The sequence below is a fragment of the Cyprinodon tularosa genome, unplaced genomic scaffold (genome assembly GCF_016077235.1).
Source record: "Cyprinodon tularosa strain WSP-4 unplaced genomic scaffold, ASM1607723v1 ctg118, whole genome shotgun sequence".
In the NCBI taxonomy this organism is placed as follows: domain Eukaryota; kingdom Metazoa; phylum Chordata; class Actinopteri; order Cyprinodontiformes; family Cyprinodontidae; genus Cyprinodon; species Cyprinodon tularosa.
In genome coordinates this window covers 873,625-895,150 of record NW_024037981.1, presented here as the reverse complement: position 1 = coordinate 895,150, position 21,526 = coordinate 873,625, and the positions used below count along the sequence as shown (strand labels likewise).

The following is a 21,526-nucleotide window of genomic DNA, read 5'->3' as shown; positions in this document are numbered from 1 at the left end:
TTTGAGAGAGGTGCAAAGATAAACTGTGCAATTGTCACTAATTCAGAGTAACATGTTAGGATTTGATGCCTCATTGTAATTGATTGGCTCTGGGTAATCCAAACCCCTTTCCTGGTTGACTGTTTAAGTATTGTGTGCCCATGTAACCTAAAGGATCTATTGCACCTTTGACATACACAGAAACCCTGACAGCTTAAACATGGTGGACTCTAATTTGGACCACAGTTGGAGATGTCACACATAAGAAAAGTGGTGGTGTTCCCTTTGCTTTGTCATTTTAAACTCAGAACCTAGAAAGTTACGCAGACACAGGGAAAGTTACAAACACAATGTAAGGGAGGTTGAAGAAAAGATTTTATTCCTGTACTCAACAAGTCTCCAACTAGATGCTATGTGCATACTTGTTTTGTAGGAAGGACTGCATAAAAATGTGGATATATTTCTAAATCCTTTGAGATTCACTGGAACTGCATGCTTTGATCAGAGCTTCCTTGTAACAAATCCTCCTGGAGGCATCGCAGCTCTTTAAATTCCAGTATTTTTTTGGCTCAACCAGAAAACTGAAAATGCCCTAAAGGATCTTTCTGCAAGATAATGATCACAGAGGTGGTTCAGCAGAAACAAAAGGATTGTCTTCTGTGGTCATCTCAGTCCCCAGGCCAAAGTCCCACAGCAAGCATGTCTCATCAGTGAAGACTCAGGCCTCCGACAAACTACAGAGGTTGTTCAAACATCCCTCCCTCTGAATGCTCCTCCTTGTGTAATTTTACAGGAATGATCTATCCTGTTAAAGGAGGGAACTGGGCTATTATTGTTGAAACACTTCCTTTTTAAATAAACCTGGGATTTTTGTCCTCCAATGTAAGTGCACTCTCTGGTTGTATTTTGAATTTAATCGTTTTGTGAAATTACTCCAAGGAGCAATGTATTTGTATGCTTTTTATACATTTGAACAAGGATCACCAATCATTTTGGCTTGCACATTGTATAAAGCTTAAGGAACATTAATGTTGTGATTTGGAATCATAGAAAAGTAAAACAAAATGTGGAAGTAAATTAAGTGAATATTCCGTTGTGAAACTTTCACTTGCTGGAATCAGCATAAATTAAACAGTGCTGATTTTTTTTTTCCTCCTCAAAATAACAAAGTTAAAGGAATAGTACACCCAAAACATGATTAGCCTTCGTTTTCTACTCACCTCCATGCTGAACAACACTCTGGAGTACTTTTTTGATATCTCAAATGCATCTGGAGATCTGGGAGGCTTCTTGCTGTCTGCTGACATTCAAATAATGGAGGTCCATGGCGCCCGAGACAGAAAGGTCCATAAAAGTCCACAAAAACGTGTCAATATTCCTCCATACTGCTCGTCCAATGTAATCCAAGTGTCCTGAGTGGGTAGCATCCAGAATTTACTCGAAACGAAGTCATTTAGAATGTTTTTAGAGCATAAACAGTAGTGTATAGGATTTCCTAATAGCGCCCCCATGCGCGCTCACGATTCTACGGAAGCCGGCAGACCAAACCGGAAGGAAGTGCGCATTCAGCGTCTGGTCTGCCGATAATGCAAGCGTAGAAGAAGAAATGTGCTGTTTACCTGTGCAAAGAAAGAAACAACGAAAGAAAAATGTCTGAGGACTTCAGTGTTGAGGAAGAGCATGAGTTCTTTGCCGAGCTGAATGCGCTGGTTTGGTCTGCCGGCTTCCGTAGAATCGTGAGCGCGCATGGGGGGCGCTATTAGGAAATCCTATACACTACTGTTTAGGCTCTAAAACGTTCTAAATGACTTCGTTTCGAGTAAATTCTGGATGCTACCCACTCAGGACACTTGGATTACATTGGACGAGCAGTATGGAGGAATATTGACAAGTTTTTGTGGACTTTTGTGGACCTTTCTGTCTCGGGCGCCATAGACCTCCATTATTTGAATGTCAGCAGACAGCAAGAAGTCTCCCAGATCTCCAGATGCATTTGAGATATCAAAAAAGTACTCCAGAGTGTTGTTCAGCATGGAGGTGAGTAGAAAATGAAGGCTAATCATGTTTTGGGTGTACTATTCCTTTAAATATCAGAGAAAAACTAACCCTCGGATCGAAAGCGGAACAATTGTCATGTGACTCGAGTGCAGACCGGACCAGATTAGAGCTCGCGCTGTTTACCTTCCGCTGCGGTGCGGATGTAGCAGCTGACCGGCTGACTGCGATTAAAAATGTACTCTCACGCTTCAGAGAGTTTAATTAAACAAGCGAGGTAAGACAACGGGAAATATCTATTTCAATTTAAAGCATTTTGTTCCCGTTTCAGCTTTGTTAGAAAACTGTGAAACGTTCCTTACATGAACTCATGTCTTTCATGTTAAATTTGCAAAAGCTGAGATGATATTGCAAAGCAACAGGAAGTAACTGCTTCTTTTTCCCCTTTTACTTGAGAAAAAAATCAGAAAGGTATACTGTATAATAAAGTGCATTAGCTTTTTATGGACTTTGCTGAAACACTGAAAAGTCTAATTGTGGTACTCTCTATAAATACATCTCACCAGATTATAATGGAATCGCATGTTAACTTAAATACAATAATAATTTTCATAAAACTTATATTAAGACACAAATAATTCTGATCTCCTAAAATAGGGAAGCGATTTTATGCCTGAAGGAGTCTTAAATCAGCCAGTTATGGACAGAATACTTGCAAATATTTGCAAAATCCCAAAGGTGTCCTGTCAGGTTGAGGTCAGAGCTCTGTGCAGGCCAGTCAAGTTCATCCACACCAGACTCTGCCATCCATGACTTTATGTGCTCTGCTATAAAGTCATGTTGGAAGAGGAAGGGTTCAGCTCCAAACTGTTCCAACAAAGTTTAAAGTATGGACTTTTCCAAAAATGTCTTGGTATGCTGAAGCATTCAGAGTTCCTGTCATTGAAACTAAGGGTTCAAGCCCAGCTCTAAAAAAAACAAAAAAAAAAAAAAAAAAAAACATAACCCCCCTCCATCAAAAAGTTACACCTGGCAAAATGGAAATTTCCCAACTGGATTTGTTGCACCGGGGGCATCCTGTTACAGTTATATGCTGAAATTTACTGAGCTCCTGAGAGTGACTCATTTTTTCCTCAAATGTTTGTAACTAGTCTGCATGCATAGGGCCTTATTTTAATACATCTGGAAGAGCTGATTCCAATAATTTTGGTGTGTGAGCTAATTCTTTTGGAAATATAGTGTATATGATTAGGTATGGGACTAAAAAGGAGTGAAAAAGCACTCCATAGAAAGCCTAAAAGAATATTGCCACTTCCTTTTAAGTCTTGTAAAACGTAAAGAAATTTGACACGATTTGAGACTTTTCACAACAACTTCAGGCAACTTAAAGAGAGGAACATTTTGTGCTTTAATGTTTCCAGGGAGATTCAGGAGTCTGAGCTGCTGAAGTTTTACAGCCGACTTGCGAAGCTGTTTCAGGTTAAGGAGCTCAGCCATGAGACGCTGGACTCCCTGCAGAGGCTGCACCTCATCCTGTCCGCTAATAAGTTCACCAGAAAGTGAGATAGTAGTGCTTTTTACATATATTTTTTATAGGCGTGTTGATAAATATGTTTTTGTTGAGCCGAAATGTTTATACATTTTATTAATAATCTGTTATTCAATTTGAAACCAAAAATGACTCACAAGGTTGTCTCTGCTGTGTTTATGCTGTATCATATGGTGAGTTTAAATGCAAATGACTAATCTATGGATGTAAACAGTGTTTATATGTCAGTTGCTCACGCTTGTTAAGAGGTAAACGCATTAGCAGGGCTGATCTAAATTATTCCATGCCAATGATTTGTGTTAATGAAATTGTTTACATCATCTCATTGCTGTGAGTCTAACCTCTTTGCTGAAAATCATCAAAAGTAATCTAAAACCTAACACCAAGAAAAAATGGAATTATGTTTCAATTTTTTTCTCAAGGGTAGGAAAGTAAAATATTCTAAATAGAAAACTTTAAAATGGTTTTGCAAGTTTTGTTGGTTTTACAAAAAGGAATCTAGTTTGATAGTTTTTCTGAGATTAATTTAAAAAAGTAGGAAATGAGATGTGCGGTAAGAACAGGATATGGGTCGTTGTTTTTTATGCTCCTTTGGATTAGAGGCACATTTGGGTTCATCCTAAATATACACTACCGTTCAAAAGTTTGGGGTCACATTGAAATGTCCTTATTTTTTAAGGAAAAGCACTGTACTTTTCAATGAAGATAACTTTAACCTACTCTTAACTTTAAAGAAATACACTCTATACATTGCTAATGTGGTAAATGACTATTCTAGCTGCAAATGTCTGGTTTTTGGTGCAATATCTACATAGGTGTATAGAGGCCCATTTCTAGCAACTATCACTACAGTGTTCTAATGGTACAATGTGTTTGCTCATTGGCTCAGAAGGCTAATTGATGATTAGAAAACCCTTGTGCAATCATGTTCACACATCTGAAAACAGTTAAGCTCATTACAGAAGCTACAAAACTGACCTTCCTTTGAGCAGATTGAGCACATTTGTGGGGTCAATTAAGCGCAAAATGGCCAGAAAAAGAGAACTTTCATCTGAAACTCGACAGTCTATTCTTGTTATTAGAAATGAAGGCTATTCCATGCGAGAAATTGCTAAGAAATTGAAGATTTCCTACAAAAGTGTGTACTACTCCCTTCAGAGGACAGCACAAACAGGCTCTAACCAGAGTAGAAAAAGAGGTGGGAGGCCGCGTTGCACAACTGAGCAAGAAGATAAGTACATTATAGCCTCTAGTTTGAGAAACAGACGCATCACAGGTCCCCAACTGGCATCTTCATTAAATAGTACCCACAAAACACCAGTGTCAACATCTACAGTGAAGAGGTGGCTGCAGGATTCTGGGCTTCAGGGCAGAATGGCAAAGAAAAAGCCATATCTGAGACTGGCCAATAAAAGAAAAAACATTAAGAAGGGCAAAAGAACACAGACATTGGAAAGAGGAAGACTGGAAAAAAGTGTTGTGCACGGATGAATCCAAGTTTGAGGTGTTTGGATCACAAAGAAGAACGTTTGTGAGACGCAGAACAAATGAAAAGATGCTGGAAGGATGCCTGACACCATCTGTTAAGCATGGTGGAGGTAATGTGATGGTATGGGGTTGCTTTGGTGCTGGTAAGGTGGGAGATTTGTACAGGGTAAAAGGGATTGTGAATAAGGAAGGCTACCACTCCATTTTGCAACGCCATGACATTCCCAGCTGGACAGCGCTTGATTGGAGCCAATTTCATCCGACAACAGGATAATGACCCTAAACACACCTCCAAATTAACCAAGAACTATTTAGAGCAGAAGCAGGCAGCTGGTATTCTATCGGTAATGGAGTGGCCAGCGCAGTCACCAGATCTGAACCCCATTGAGCTGTTATGGGAGCAGCTTGACCGTATGGTACGCAAGAAGTGCCCATCTAACCAATCCAACCTGTGGTAGCTGCTTCTGGAAGCGTGGGGTGAAATTTATCCAGATTACCTCAACAAATTAACAGCTAGAATGCCAAAGGTCTGCAATGCTGTGATTGCTGCAAATGGAGGATTCTTTTACAAAAGCAAAGTTTGATGTAAAAAAAATCTTATTTCAAATACAAATCATTATTTCTAACCTTGTCAATGTCTTGACTCTATTTTCTATTCATTTCACAACGTATGGTGGTGAATGAGGGTGACTTTTCAGGAAAACACAAAATTGTTTGGGTGACCCCAAACTTTTGAACGGTACTGTATTCCTAAATAGATCTAATTTACAATTTAATAAAAATGAAAAAAAATAAATAAAAAAATTTTTGAAAGAAGGTTTTAATGTGTTGATGTTTAAGCCGTGTGTTGATGAGCCAAACATCTTGAATTGTATTCAAGGGTCTAAACAAAGTCAACAAAGGGCCTCCGAGCTACACTTTGGAGACCTACAGCCTAACCTTTTCCATAAGAAAGTCTTTAAAAGGTTTTGACTTTTTTCCACATTTTATTGGAACTTTTATTGGGTGCATTTATGTTAGGTCGCTGTAAGAGAAAGTTTCGTAGAACCGCCTTTTGCTGAATTTATTGCTATAAGTCCCTTTGGGGCGAATCTCTGCCCACTTGTCAGTCATATTCTTACCAAAGGTTGGGCAATATGGCTGAAAAATCAGATCTTAATTTTTTCCTAATTGATCAGTTTTTTTCTCTCTTAAATTTTAAAATTAAAACCACAAAATGACATATATTGCTTTTAAACAACCCTGATTGGAGGTGAGCTATAGAGCAATTAGTTAAGCTGTGAAACAAGCCTGGAAAATAATCTGGTTTCATAACAAACAAATGAAAATATAACAAACTGAATGTTTGCGGCTATTGGTGCCACACAGTTAGCCAGTTTATCAGCTTTAATCAGGGAACCTTTCTTTTCTGCTGCTTCAGGCGGTTTTTTTCCCCCAGCTGTGAATCAAGTTTAGCTTCCTCCTTCCTTGGATCATACCTGAGCAGCTTCCTCGTTCTCACTGAGGACAGGATTTCCTTCTCTTTGATTTCCAGAGGTTTTAGAGCAATCCCCAGAACAAAACCCGGCGTCTTTATCAGCTTATTGAGCTTGTTTGAGTCTCCGACTCTGCTGATGGCAGAATAAATCACCTTTTTCACAGCAGAATCATTGAAGACCAGCAGCATCTGATTGAGCTAAGGTTCTTTTAAAATACAGACGGCTTCACCGTTGTGTTTCCGGCAGATTATTCTAGTCCTGCAGGTTTTAAGGTTTCATTCTTCATGCTGTTCTTTGTTTCCATCCATCAAAGGCTGCCCTCAGATCTGCAGCAGAGGCTCCTGTTGCTCCTCTCCTCCCCAGCAGAGCAGCTTCAGGTGCTGAGCTCTGCCGTGCTCAGGGAGACACTGCCCTCTTCTGGTGAAGAGCTGAACAGCACCCAGGAAAACATCAGTCAGCTGAACACTCATGCTGCATCTCTACTCATCTCACAGGTTAGAAATGAAGGCTAGAATCTTGCTCTAAACTTTATGCTACTGGTGAGTCATTCCAGTGTGGTTTTCTGTTTCTGTTCGACTCCGACCGGAACAGGCCGGGTCCAAGGCAGAGCTGTCCAGTCTCTGTGCGCGGCTGGTTCATGGTCTGGAAGGCAGGCCGTCAGAAGGGACAGCTCGCTCACTCATGTTCACCCTGCCGGCTCTCAAGAGCATTGTGACCCTGAGCCCAGAGTGCCTCACAGAGGGTAGGGAACAGTCAAAGCAGCCGGAGGCGACTACTATGTGCTCTGTGTCATGTCTCTAAATGTCAAGAAGAACTTTTCACCAGGAGTTTTCTTCTCGTAGAACATGTAACCATCCTGAGTCAGAGGATCATTGACTGGCTGCGTTATGCAAGCATTGTACAGGGAGGAGGAGCCTCTTCCGGAGGATTCTTCACAGGACCCCGATCCCGTCAGGTGACAAATCTGGTTTTGACATTTTTCCTGCAACAATAGGCCTAAAAAATGTATATTTTAATGTTTTTTTTTTTTTTTTTTTTTCTTTCAGCCTTTGCCCACAGCAGAGCTGGACGGCTCTGTGTCGGGGGACTTCTTCACTGTGCTCTGTGTGGGACAGGGGTTCACAGAGGACCAATGGATGAACGTCTACTCGTTTTCCATGCTGCGCCGCTGGCTGCTCACCTACCACTCTGGTTCTAGCAGCACAGTAGACGCTGGTACGACATCAGCCGTGTATTTCGTAGAAATGATGATTGGCTCTTAGAATCTTTGTGATACAATAATAATAATAATATACAGGTGCTGGTCATAAAATTAGAATATCATGAAAAAATAGATTGATTTCAGTAATTCCATTTAAAAAGTGAAACTTGTATATTATATTCATACATTACATACAAACTCATATATTTCAGATGTTTATTTTGTTTAATTTTGATGATTACAAATGACAACAAATGAAAATCTCAAATTCATCATATCAGAAAATTAGAATATTACTGAAGACCAATAAAAACAAAGGATTTATAGAAATGTTGGCCAACTGAAAAGTATGAACATGAAAAGTATGAGCATGTACAGCACTCAGTATTTAGTTGGGCCTCCTTTGGCCTGTATTACTGCAGCAATGCGGCGTGGCATGGAGTCGATCAGTCTGTGGCACTGCTCAGGTGTTATGATAGCCCAGGTTGCTCTAATAGTGGCTTTTAGCTCTTCTGAATTGTTGGGTCTGGTGTATTGCATCTTCTTCTTCACAATACCCCATAGATTTTCTATGGGGTTAAGGTCAGGAGAGTTTGCTGGCCAATTAAGAACAGGGATACCATGGTCCTTCAACCAGGTACTGGTAGCTTTGGCACTGTGTGCAGGTGCCAAGTCCTGTTGGAAAATGAAATCTGCATCTCCAAAAAGTTGGTCAGCTGCAGGAAGCATGAAGTGCTCTAAAACTTCCTGGTATGTGGCTGCGTTGACCCTGGACCTCAGAAAACACAATGGACCAACACCAGCAGATGACATGGCACCCCAAACCATCACTGACTATGGAAACTTTACACTGGACTTCAAGCAACGTGGATGAAGTGCCTCTCTTCTTTTCCTCCAGACTCTGGGACCTTGATTTCCAAAGGAAATGCAAAATTTACTTTCATCAGAGAACATGACTTTGGACCACTCACCAGCAGTCCAGTCCTGTTTCTCTTTAGCCCAGGCAAGACGCTTCTGACGCTGTCTGTGGTTCAAGAGTGGCTTGACACAAGGAATGCGACAGCAGAAACCCATGTCTTTCATACGTCTGTGTGTGGTGGTTCTTGAAGCACTCACTCCAGCTGCAGTCCACTCTTTGTGAATCTCCCCCACATTTTTGAAGGGGTTTTGTTTCACAATCCTCTCCAGGGTGCGGTTATCTCTCTTGCTTGTACACTTTTTTCGACCACATCTTTTCCTTCCCTTCGCCTCTCTATTAATGTGCTTGGACACTGAGCTCTGTGAACAGCCAGCCTCTTTAGCGATGACCTTTTGTGTCTTGCCCTCCTTGTGCAAGGTGTCGATGGTCGTCTTTTGGACAACTGTCAAGTCAGCAGTCTTCCCCATGATTGTGTAGCCTATAGAACTAGACTGAAAGACCATTTAAAGGCTTTTGCAGGTGGTTTGAGTTAATTAGCTGATTAGAGTGTGGCACCAGGGGCCATCAATTTTGAACCTTTTCACAATATTCTAATTTTCTGATATGATGAATTTGAGATTTTCATTTGTTGTCATTTGTAATCATCAAAATTAAACAAAATAAACATCTGAAATATATGAGTTTGTATGTAATGTATGAATATAATATACAAGTTTCACTTTTTAAATGGAATTACTGAAATCAATCTACTTTTTCATGATATTCTAATTTTATGACCAGCACCTGTAGAAAGCGAAGCCTATTTTTTAAGTGAAATGAAAGGGATGTACGTTTTTTTTTTCAAACTGAAAAACAAAAATTGTCACATGCAATTATTATTAGCTAACTTTATTTAATTGAGAGCAACACAGAACTATTTAGACCATTGTGAAACACAGTGGTAACAGCATCATGCTGCTGTGATTCTTTCCTATTACAGAAACAGGGAGGCTGGTTTTAGTTTATGGGATTAGGATGCAGCCACATACAGGTTAGAAAAGCTGTTGGACTGTGAAAGAATTAAGAATTGGCAGGAGGTTCTGCTTCCGGAAGCCTCCATATCGTCCCATCTCAGCATTTAAAACTGAACCCCAACTGCTTTTTCTTTTAGAAAATTTAGATTTAAAGGATCCAAGTTTAGTCCAGGATAAGACGGATCAAAGTTTCCTAAATATTATGAATATTTAGGTGTCTTAAGTTTTCAAAGCAACTGTGAATTAGTCCTTTACCTCAGAGCTGAATCAGATGCTTGCTTTGATGTTGCTTCGTGGAAAAGACTCGATAAGGAAACTGTAAAATGTAAATGTTTGAACATGTCCCAGAGAAACTTCCTGGAAGAAAAACAGAATTTTGAAGAGGAAAACAAACAGAGCTGTTTGAGTGATTTAGACCCAATAGTTAATTTTCTCCTATGCATCATAGTGAGTTAGTGTTTGTTTTTAAAGGGACGCAATAATGAAAGGTTGAAAGGTCGGAAATCAAATGTTAGGGCAATGTATATTAGAATCTTATAGAGGGATCCTGACTAAGCTGGTCAACATCTAAACCCAGGAGAACAGACACCTGCTTACCAGACAGGGACTGTTCATTAACCCAGGAATCACAGAGGTTACTCTACCTTCTCATCATCAACCTGAAACAACCTGCTTTTTGTTCTTCATCACCTCCAGCAAACAGGCTACAGCTCAGCCTCTCCCACTCCTACGGTAAGGCAGGAGGATCTTGGCTGCATGCGTTCATGTCTGAGACTCCTTAACCGAACTAAACTTTTTCACTTCACCACATCTGGATATGATGCTGGTGCCTCCCGGCCGCACCAGACCCTAACAAACAATCCCTAACCGAACGTCTAACAGGAACGCTCTAATCCCTACCCTCCTCTATCATATACCGTAGTTTGTCTTCTTCAAAAAAGTTTCTCCTGCTTTCACTGAGCGACGTACTAACCATGCCGAATCTCTTATATAATTGTTTTTATTAACTTTTCCTCTTTTCTTTGTGAAAATGTAAATTTATGCTCTTGATAATGTAAAATCAGATGTTCTAAAATAAGACACTGAATCTCTAAAGAATTTGGGCTGATAAAGATTTTCTTTATACAGTTTTATAAGTTTCAATTAGGGCATTAGCATCAACATTAGCATCTTAAAAAAAGAACCTGTAAAAAAATGCATGAAACAATATGAATTAATACTTTATTCTGCATGTAGTATTTTTGTGAATGTATTATTTTTGAAAAAGAAATGATCTCAATTAGAAAAGTTTTTGACCTTTAAAATTGAAAAACCTTTTTTTTATATAAACCTGATCCATTCAGAACTGCTTAATTACTATTTCTGATTATTGATTCACTAATTTCTGATTATTGAATTTAAGTTTGATATTTTAGATATTTAGAATGCATTTTTAACATGCAATTAATGTTTTGTTTTTTTAATTCAAACTTTTTTTAGGTTTGTTTTCTTAGAATATCTGTTCATGACATAAATCATTTATTAAAATAATCACTTCCTGCCTGCAGCCCCAGTTTAAACAACTAAACAAATGGAAGCCTTCTTTACCTTCAACTATTAAGGAATCCCTGAAGTTTTACTTTATTAAGCTTTTTCTTAACAATATTTATTTTTATTAGTCATGTTTTACCTACAGAAATTGTCCTCATGTCATCAGATTAATTAAAATCTGTCAGGATATAATTGTCAATTTTAATCAATAAATAATTGTTATTTTTTTTTCTCTTTTGTAACTTTTGAAAATATTTGAAAATAATGCAGATATTTTTCTGATTCTATTGAGACTTTGAAGCCTTCGTTTTACCTTTTTTCCATTTCTGCTTTTTGTTAAATCAATCTGGGTCCAGATGTTGTTTCTTGGGAATCCTAACTTAAAATTACGGAGTTTTTAATCCTCTGAGATTGCTTGTTGCAGATGATCGATCTGAGGTGGATGGATCAGTGGTTTCCATGGTTTCGGCAACTTCCTCCTCCAGTCGGCTTCTTCCTCCAAAGGAGCGTCTGAGAGAGAAAGCCTTCCAGTACTGCCAGCGTCTGATCGAGCAGTGCGATCGCAGTGAGTGCCTTAGTTTCCATGTGTGAGCGATACCTCAGTCTGAGAGGATCAACTCTGACATGGATCATTCTCTTTCTCAGAGGCGCAGAAGAAGGCCGACACAGAGCTGCAGAAAGCGGTGAGATTGGGATTGATATGTTAATAGAGACATATATCTCATAGCAAAGATAAGGATCCTGCATTGAATCTGACCTTTTTTCTGCACTATGAGCAAAATAAATAACAATCCACATTGAAATATCAGCCCTGCAGTGTTGAGTGTGATGCAATTAGACCAACTTATTCAGTTAAATAGATATTTATTATATATTCATTTATCCTCTAATATACTGCTCTTAAGCACTAACCTATGTTACCAACTTCTGTTTTTGTTTAGTGGTCACCTTTATGTTTCCAATCAACAAAATTTAATTAATTGGTTTTAATTTCACAGTTTAAAACAAGAAAGCCAACCTTGTCCAATGTTGGGAAGAAACTTAAACACAACTGTTCAAATCATTATTTTATATCTGTGAAAGATTTAAGTGTAGGCTTTGACTAGGCCACTCTGTTTTCAGGGTTGGCTGTAGTGGAGTGCTTCAGATTATTGTCCCACTGTATAATCTAACTGCGTTTGAATCTAAGGCTACAAACTGGTGGTTTCCATCAGTTACATCAGATCAACCAGGAGCTAAAGCGTCCCCAGATCATTACACTACCTCCGCCATGTTTTATTGGAGTGATGAATCACACTTTCCACAAACTGTCATTTGATATTTTTAATGGATTGTTTTGTTTGTTTGTTTTTCTTCTGCTCAGCTGCAGTTTTATCCTTTAGCTCTCCAATGATGTTTCTGCTCAGCCCTTCTGTGCTATTGTTCAATGATAAACACTGAGCTTAGTCGAGGCGAGCGAGTCCTGCTCGGCCTAGGTTGTTCTTTAGTTTTTTATGACATCATTGTTAACAGGCTCTGGGAGACATTTTTGTTTGTGAGAGTTCCCCACCATTTCACATGTTCTCCATTTATTAATGACGGTTCTGACTGCAGTTCTCTGAAACCCTCTTCATGCTGATAAACCAGGGTGACTTTATTTGTCATCTCCCTCTTGTATCTTTTGCTTTTTAAGATCGTTAAGCCTACTTCATGTTGTCAGACAGGTTGTAACTGAGGAACTTGATGCCTTTACTAGTCTGGTTGTAATCCGTCCCGATCATGACCAGTTATTGTAAACTAACTAATGAATTCTTGATTAAACAAGTTTTAACCATTTTATTTTTTTCATTGGGGCCGGTTTATTTGGATTGCTTCCTTACTTAAGTTAAATAATACTTTTAAGGGTTTGCAATAAAAAATTTAGAGTGCAAAATATTCTAACCCTGCTTCAAATAACAGGTTTCCTCTCTGCCTGTGTTCTAGTGCATGGCGGAGGCAGTGTGCATCCTGGACTGCGTGTGCATTGAGGAGCCCTCCTTGGTCTTCCGTGCGTTCCCATCCATAAAGGCCCTGTTTGGTCGGCTGAGCTCGGATCTGTCGTTCGCCAGGGTGCTGCTGCCCGTAGCGCAGTTCTACCTCAACCACGGTGAGCCATGAAGCCATAGCTAATAACGACACATCACTGATCTGTGATCCTGCTATTACTGAAGAATTTTTCTGATGTAATTTTAATTGTTTCTTTATTTCCAGTTCTGTAAGATCCTTAAAATGTATCATATATCAGTCTCAATGGATGTTTATTATCAGTAATTAGGTGTTTGTTACAGTTTTGTATTTATGTAAGAAAAATTGTTTTTTTTTACTTGCTTATAAGAGATTAAATTAGACTTAATTCCTAGATTAAATATTCTATTTAAGCTGAATAAGGAACCCAAATTATGATCAGTTGCCTCCTGTAGAAGGAAGATGATTACTTCAGTAAAAACTCTGAGTTTCTTCATCCATAGTTGGAAGGTTATTGGTAGGTTGTTGATGTGAACGTTTGCAGGTGAGCTGGCAGCTGTGGACTGTGAGAGTGTGTGGAAGTTGGTCTTTGGCCGCTTTCCTGCAGAACTCTTCAGTGACCCTTTCCTATCCCACGAACTGCTGCGCTTCCTCCGCCTGAACCTGGAGAACCTGCAGCTCAGAGTTCCCGAATTTATCCGCTTCTTCCCAAACCTTCTGAAGGTAAAAGTTAGAGAACAAGCATACTGTGTACCGCTGCATGGTTTCCTGCTTACTTTGTGGCCCTCTGTAGTTTTTAGCGTGGGACAGCTCAGCCGCTGTGGAAGATTTTGTGGATCTGCTGCCCTCCCTGGTTACTGAAGGTACTGCAGTGGAGATGCTTCATACGCTACTGGACCTACCATGCCTTTCAGCCACGCTGGTCCTGCAGCTCAGGTTAAAAGACTCATAAACAAAACACATAAACAAACAAAGCTCTGGTTATTAATTCCCCGTCTCCGCTCGCCGCAGGTCCATGTCTCTGCCCATCTCCGAACCGAGCAGCCGAGGCCTGATGTCGCTTGATGCGTTTCGAAACCCCGCTTTCAGAGGGCTTTTCCTCTTTCTGCTACGAGTGGAGAGCGGCTCAGGTAGCTATGGATGTAAAATATTTTCCTACTTCACCCAAACACCGTGATGGAGAAGTATTAGTTAAGCAGGAACATACACCAGCCCGTTCTTCTGATAAGGATTTACATGATAAACTGACAAAGTAGTGAAGTGAAAGGAAAGTCATTGACTAATTTTATTGCAATAAAACTTTATATTCAGCTCTTTTATACACCTGAATTAATGAATCAGATGCCTTCCTTATATGTAGTAGAAATACCTTTAATTATTTTATTTTTGAAACATCACAACTTCTTCCATATTCTACAATTTAATTATCAAACTATAGCAACTTTATTTCCATAATTTTGCAACGTTATTCCTATTATATGTTATAAATTACTTTTTGCCATTAAAAAAAAATATATATATATTTATTAGCATGGCCCTAAAAAACCTGCATTTACTTTACCTTTCACTTGGCATTTTCTGTGTTTATTTATCACATACAATTCCAACAAGATCATATTTGTATTTTTTGGTTATATTATAAAAAATAAAGCTAAAAGAAAAGTGCTAAAAATGTGATATGAAAGCAATAATTTATCATGATTATTTTCTAATTGTATGGTTGTGACTCCTAATCATAGCAGCTATAGCCACTTAAATACATTCCTCTAAAAACAAACAGAATTTCTAAATATTCTTCATAATATATGAAAAAGTTAGATTTTTTTTATTATTAAAATGCATAACATAACAGTACATTTAATCATAATTAGGAATTTATTGATGCTCTAATGCCAAGTCGGTAACTTTTCAAATACAAAGGGCTGTTTTACCCAAAATCCTTCTAAAATAAAAGTCCTTTAGAACCATAAATATCAAATGATCATTAAATAAAACACAGATTTCCCTTATTACAGGAAATCTGTGGCTGTTTTAGTTAACACCAAACTATTTAATTGGATATTTGCTTTTTAACCCTGTAATCAATTTATCATTGTGATATTTTTGTTTTAAAAAACATTTATACAAACAGAAACTCGAAGTGAACAGAACAAATTTAACAAATTACACAGAAATACTTTGTGTATCACAAAAGACACGCATATCTAATTCAATATTCCTTTTTATTTATTTTTCACAATGTTCAATAAAAACTATGTTTTTGAAAATTTTCATTTTCTGACAATTATTTCATGTTTTAGGCATTAAAGGGCTGAAATAAGGACAAACATAGACATTTCTTAAATTTTGGTCTATTGGATATTATTTTACGCAAAAACTAGATGCATAGTTTCTGAGCAAATGAGAAGAGATTTTTTAATGTTTTCTAATTTTTTAATGTCATTCCATTGAGAAAATTTTAATGCAAATGTTCATTAAAGATTCTAAAAATGCATTTATTAATATATTCAAAACCATTAATAATTTCTTTATATTTTTTTGCCATTATGAAGAGCCATTTTAGAGGCTCCAAAGAGCCACTTGCGGTTCAGGAGCTGCAGGTTTCAAACGCTGGATCTAATGGATCATATAGTGAAAAATGTAAAAATATGATGAATCTGAACTTTAATTTTCATGACTATAGAAGATCTGAATGTGAGCATATTGAGCGTTTCATCAGATGTTTCTCATGCTCTTTTAAAAACCACTTCCTGGTATTTATTCAGTGGAAACGCTTCCCTTTAGGTCACACAATAGACCGCTTGAGCACTCTCCACGATCTGCTGGCGGAGGCAGCCGACTGGCCCAGAGTCGTCCGCTGTGCCCAGGCGGTTCCACTGCTGCTGCACATTTATTTCAACACAGTCGTTACGGTATGACCGGAATGCTTCTAAGCGTTAGCCATCAGAAGCATGAACTGATGGATCTCATGGTTTGTTTCCAGGTGGCGGATGAGAAGCTGTTAGCTCATCTGGTTCTGGTGATGCTGGAGAGGAGCAGCCTGCTCATCAACATCCCCTCCTTCCACAAAGATGTACACAGGTATGCCTTAAGAGTTTCAAAACGAATCCGTCTCAGTTTCATACCTCCTTCTGCTCTGTCTCTGCAGGGTGTTTAGTAGCCACCTGCTGAAGCTGTGCAAGCTCCGCCCCTCTCTGGTTGTGGACCAATCGCACGAGCTGCTGGAGTTTGCAGGGACCACAGCCAACGTCTACAGCAAGGAAGAAGTTTACACTCATGTGGTAATGAGACTCTTTGGGGTCGGAGGTGGATAAAGAGCTGTAGCCACTGCTTTATTTTTGTCTATTCACAGCCGCCATAGTGGGAACCACATCAGGTCCCATTATGGGATTTAATGGAAGGGCAAAACAAAGCAACAAAAAATCGTGGACTGGAAGGAAAGGAATATGTAGAGCTGAAACAATTAATCGATTATTAAAATCATTGTCAACTAATTTAAGCAATTAAATGCCATTGGCTTAAAAAGAAACCCCCTTAGAGCAGTAATTATGCTAAAACTGTTATAAAATAAAAAATGAATAAAGCCTTTCTGTGTATATTTACCATAAAAGAACATCTGGTGATCGGAATTGCGTCACTATGCGTGTGCACAGTGGCTGAAAAAGCCAAAGCAATGGAGACGAGAGAATGTGGAGCTCCCAGCTTAGTTGTGGATGAAAAGAGAAGTCCAAGATGAAAAGTAAAGAGACACAAGAATATGTTTCATTCAGAGAAACACTGGTTGCACTGGGTAAACAGTCTGACTCATGGAGTTTGCTAAAGCTGAGGAATTATTCTGTAGCTGCTGTAGTGTTGTGAGTTTGTGTCCTAGCTAGTAGTGCTACTGGTGTTAGCATGCTTTAACCTCTTTAATCTGAGCTAATCGTTTTCCACGAGGGATTACGGCCAAATTGGGACTTATTTAGTAGCTTTCTCAAATGCCACTATATGGCTTTCTGATAGTTCAGCTGTAGAGGGCGCCATGTCTGTTTATGTCAGCTCATGGCGTCCAGTGCTGAGGTTCTATTTAGGCTCAAAAAGAACGATTAAAACACTTTGAGGGCAGGTGCTTGGAATATGAAGCTTTATTTTATCATAACTGACTGAAGTTTGGTCTTTTTGGTTTACCTAAACTTTCTCTGCTAGCTGTATAAATCTAGAGATTGAACTCCATCCTTTTTTTTTTTTTTGGAGCTTCCAGCTGAACTTCGCTGTTTCTCTCAATCTGTTCGTTGCTGTTTGTTCACTCATGCTCTTTAAAGGAAAAAGTCTCTGAGGCCAGATATAATAATACTGAGACTGACTGATTCTGCTGGTTGGTTGAATTTTTTGGTCCTCTGCCTCCACACACCAGACAGCTGCTGACGCTGAGCTCGGTTTTCCTGATGAGCTCCTCCTGTTAAATAGGAATTGTTTCTTTCCATTGTCGCCACATGCTTGTTCAGTATTTACCTTAAGGTTTGCAATCAGCTTAGCCTCATTAAATGAATGAAAACTGGATTATAATCTCAGTCTGACTAACTGATCACCTCCAGTGTGTTCAGGTGTTCTGTTTTTGGTTTCCAGGTCTGGGTTTTAGGAGAGTACCTGTCAGCGTCGTCTGACTCCCGTTGCTCAGTGACGCTCATCACTTCCTGCTTTGAAACCTTGGAGGCGGTACTGTTTGAGATAACCTCGTCCGCCCCACCCCCTGGAACTTTGTGCCCCGCCCCTAAGGTCATCACCACTTTGATGAGCGCGCTGGCTAAGCTGGCGTCACGATCACATGACCTCATTCCAAGGTGGATGACGTTTCTGTTTTTATTTGAGCTGCAGTTGGAAGGATGTAATGCGGTAACTTTTGTTATCGTCTCTCGTCAGGGTGTCTCTTTTCTTCTCCAAACTAAGAACCGTAGCCAGAAGCGGGCTGGTCCCCTGGTGCACAGATGAAGATGACCTCATTGCCATAGTGACGCGTGGGGAGGAGCTATGGTCTCTGCTAAAAGCCCCCGGTGTGGCTCAGAGTGTCCTGACCCCGCCTCCTCACATCATCACGCCACGGTGGCACAGGGACACAAACCTGGCCCTGCCGCTGCAGCTACGGGTCCTCACTAGGCTCACGCACTCACAGTGACGCACACTCATCCATCCTGCTGTGGTACTTTGGAAGCTTCTGGAAATCCATTCCATCTTTGCACCTTTTTTTGTAAATAAATGAGATGAATGACTTGAAATGTAATAATTTGATGTTGAAATAATAAATCATACACGGCTTTGAAGTTTTTCTATTTATTGCAATAATATCACTGAAATATAGCATTTATACAAAAAATACTTTGATAAGAAGAAAAAAAAACAACTCTTCACTTCCTGAGTGATTTACAAACCTCAGTAGAAACATCCTCTCTTCTCTGGTCCCTACTGTTCCATTTTTTAAAAATTTAAAAAATCCACCTCAGCATGGATAATCTGGACGTTTAAGACGCTGATATCTAGATCCACCTCACGGATGTGATGTCACACCTGCTGGCTGAAAAGTGCTTGATAATCTAAGTGCTTTATGTTCACAAAATAACTGCAGTTCTTGGTTCCAAGAACACAAAGATCGAGTGCAAGTGGCGACTCTGCAGAGCGGGACAGAAAAAACAAGCCAGTAAAATAATTTCAAAGCCACTTTTTTTTCACTTTTACTGCAGTTCAACTAAAAAAGGACGGAATGTAGAATTCAGTATATAAATCTGCACACTCTTGGTCTGATACTCTGATTCCATAAAGTAGAACTGTTCCGGTAGTTTTTTGTTTCATATTCTGTTTTTTTGCATCCTTTAGCTAAAGCCTTGGTTTTAGAGAAGTAACCAACATTTAAAAGAATCTTATTAAAGAAAAGACAAGGCAGACACTAATCTGAACACTGAAGGAATCTTTACTGCTTCTCTTCTGCATACAAAACCATCTCATATACTTTATATTCTAAGGGGGAAAATATTTTTCCACCATAAACTTCCAAAACATTTGGGAGAGTATAAAAAACTGAAAGGATTAAAATTGGGAGTCAGAACAACAAAATACCCATACAGAGACATGGTGGTGGCAGTATCATGCTGTCTGGATTCAACTTAGGATTTTTATCAGCGTTAACATCAGTGTTGGTCGTTTTAAAACATAATGGTATCAGTCCACTTAGTAAAACTGGACGGATTTAAAGAGCAGATATTAAGATTAGTCTATTTGCTGGTTTTTTTTTCAAGAGGGAAAACTATACCTGCACTGCAGTTAATTTTTCCCAGCATCCAAAGGGTCGGAAAATATAGAGTATCTGTAAATATCGACAGCATGATGTCAGATATGAATATCGGCAGAGTTTTTCAAATCAGTGCTTTCCCAGCTTTATTTGTCCCAAACCGTTGATAAGGAGGGGTTTTATATTTCCAGAATCATGATCATTTCAAATGACCAAATAAAAAAAAATAAAATAACCGACTGGACCATGGAGGTCCTCCCAGTCTAGTGGATCTGAGGAACTTTTGGAAGGTAGATTCAGAAAATATCAAGTCAACCAAAGAAATCGAGCAAAATACTAAAGAGTGTGCACGCCTATACAACCATTATTTAGACTCGTTTGTCTTTTAATGTGCAGGATATACTTTCCATTAAATTTAGAAGGAGAGTTTGCAATTTTTTCTCACTTTACAGCCCAAAAACCATGAAAACATCATCTAAATTCACACTGCAGTCTGTATTTATCTTTCCTGTAAAACGGATGACCTCCCCTTTAGTTAAATAACAGTTGGGAGGTTAGTTACCTGTTCATGTCAGTACCCTAAATCCTTTTCAAATACATTTGTGAGGTCTTTACAATAAAATAAAAATCAGTAACTTTATGACCAGGAGCTCAGCTTTTGGTCCTTGGACCGCAGGCTTTACGTCTCTCTTCATGGCCTTGTTCTCAAATCCACCTTCTAGTGAAATACAGAGAAAATCCTTCACAGAATGTCCCTGTTAAAATCTCATCATGCAATAAAGTCAATAAATTAAAAGTGACTTTTAGCACCTTTGGAAAAAAAAGGTGTGGTAAGTTTTGGCACTCCAAGTAGAAACATTTCTAGTAGTAGAAACATTTCCTGGAAAGCTTCAGTATTGAAAAAAGTTTGACATTTCTTTTCATTTTCACCCCAGCGACTGATCATATCTCCCTCCCCAACTAATCTACGACTAAACTTGTAAATAATTCAGGAAATGGATTTAAAAAAGGCTGCTAATGGATGAATTAGTGCCGAGTGAAAAAACATACATAATTAGGCACTTTGTTTCCAGCAGCCTGATGGTTCCTGTTCCTTTGGTTGAATCTAACAAGTAGCCAGACACATCTGAGTGAAAGTAAAGTAGTATTATTAGTAGTAGTATTTCAGCACAGACATGGCGATTCCCAAGGAACTGTTAGTCCACTGTTAGTCAAAAAGTGGGTAAAAAGGTCATGAAAACATAAAAGAAGATGAAGCTTATTGACCCGGTTTTGGTCTTTCATGTTTGACGCATTTTGTCCTTCATATGGCACAATATTATCTCATGATCCTGCATTTGAAATGAACAACAGCAATTGGTGAACAAAGCGATAAAAGTACCAAAAAACTTTATAAACTCTGATTGAGGACCACTTTAAACCTGGAAGATTGGGGGAGATGAAATCTCTCCACAGGGCTGTATATTCATTTGTTTAACCTAACCTTTAACCTTTAAACCAGATGCCTCCTGATGTTTTCAGCAGCAGCCAATCACCATGCAGCTGGCAGGGATCTTTGTTTAGCTTTAGAGGTTGTTGTGGGTGGATTTCCTCATCTTAAACTGCAGCAATGCTGGTCATGAACACTTGTTTTTCTTATTCCCGTCCATTAATAGTTCATTGAACCTCCAAACTTGTAATGTTGCATCTATTGTCAAAACCCTAACTTGAATGTATTTTTTTTATTGGATTTTAAGAGAAATAAACGTGAAAAGAAAGGAAAATAATGTTTGAATCTGAAAAGTGTGGCATGAGAGTCAAAACTCTCAGAGCCAGGCTATAATTGTTACCTAAAAATAATCCATTAATGAAAACTAGAATTAAATGCAAAAAAAAAAATTAAAACTAGATGTTACACCAACAAAAACAAAATTAATAAGAGTTCAAGAAACTAATTAAAATCGGTTTGTTTTCAATTGTGTCCTTAAAACGCAGAAAGATGAAGTCTGGTTTCCAGTTGTTTTGCTGTACCGCATTACCCAAGCCTATGGCAGGTACCGCAGTCAGGTTAGTTATGATGCTGCAGCAGTCCATCTATATCTGAGATTTTATTTCTATTATTTCATCTTTAGTCTTTAATGTAAGTTGAATTA

At 38.8% G+C, this 21,526-nt stretch overlaps 1 protein-coding gene across 3 annotated transcripts; it reads left to right on the top strand.

Annotated features, from left to right (window-relative positions):
• Window positions 1-715: 715 nt before the first annotated feature.
• On the top strand, window positions 716-18,432 carry ap5z1 (adaptor related protein complex 5 subunit zeta 1). 3 transcript variants are annotated; one of them, XM_038267345.1, is made up of 18 exons: window positions 716-861; window positions 3,396-3,533; window positions 6,803-6,983; window positions 7,081-7,231; window positions 7,332-7,444; window positions 7,536-7,704; window positions 10,319-10,354; window positions 11,577-11,717; window positions 11,798-11,835; window positions 13,115-13,277; window positions 13,680-13,858; window positions 13,929-14,071; window positions 14,147-14,265; window positions 15,920-16,047; window positions 16,119-16,216; window positions 16,284-16,416; window positions 17,741-17,955; window positions 18,035-18,432. In XM_038267345.1, coding segments are annotated over exons 1-18 (2,400 nt in total). In that variant the 5' UTR covers window positions 716-859; the 3' UTR covers window positions 18,288-18,432. The 3 variants fall into 3 exon arrangements, with proteins under 3 accessions (XP_038123273.1, XP_038123258.1, XP_038123265.1); XM_038267330.1 differs by lacking the exon at window positions 716-861 and adding an exon at window positions 2,130-2,251; XM_038267337.1 differs by lacking the exons at window positions 716-861; window positions 10,319-10,354 and adding an exon at window positions 2,130-2,251.
• Window positions 18,433-21,526: the final 3,094 nt, after the last annotated feature.

Coding starts and splice junctions, on each gene's coding strand:
- ap5z1 (XM_038267330.1), top strand. CDS start 2,211: ATGTACTCTCACGCTTCAGAGAGTTTAATTAAACAAGCGAG. Junction 7,232..7,331: donor CCCAGAGTGCCTCACAGAGG/GTAGGGAACAGT, acceptor TTCTTCTCGTAG/AACATGTAACCATCCTGAGT. Junction 16,048..16,118: donor ATTTCAACACAGTCGTTACG/GTATGACCGGAA, acceptor GTTTGTTTCCAG/GTGGCGGATGAGAAGCTGTT.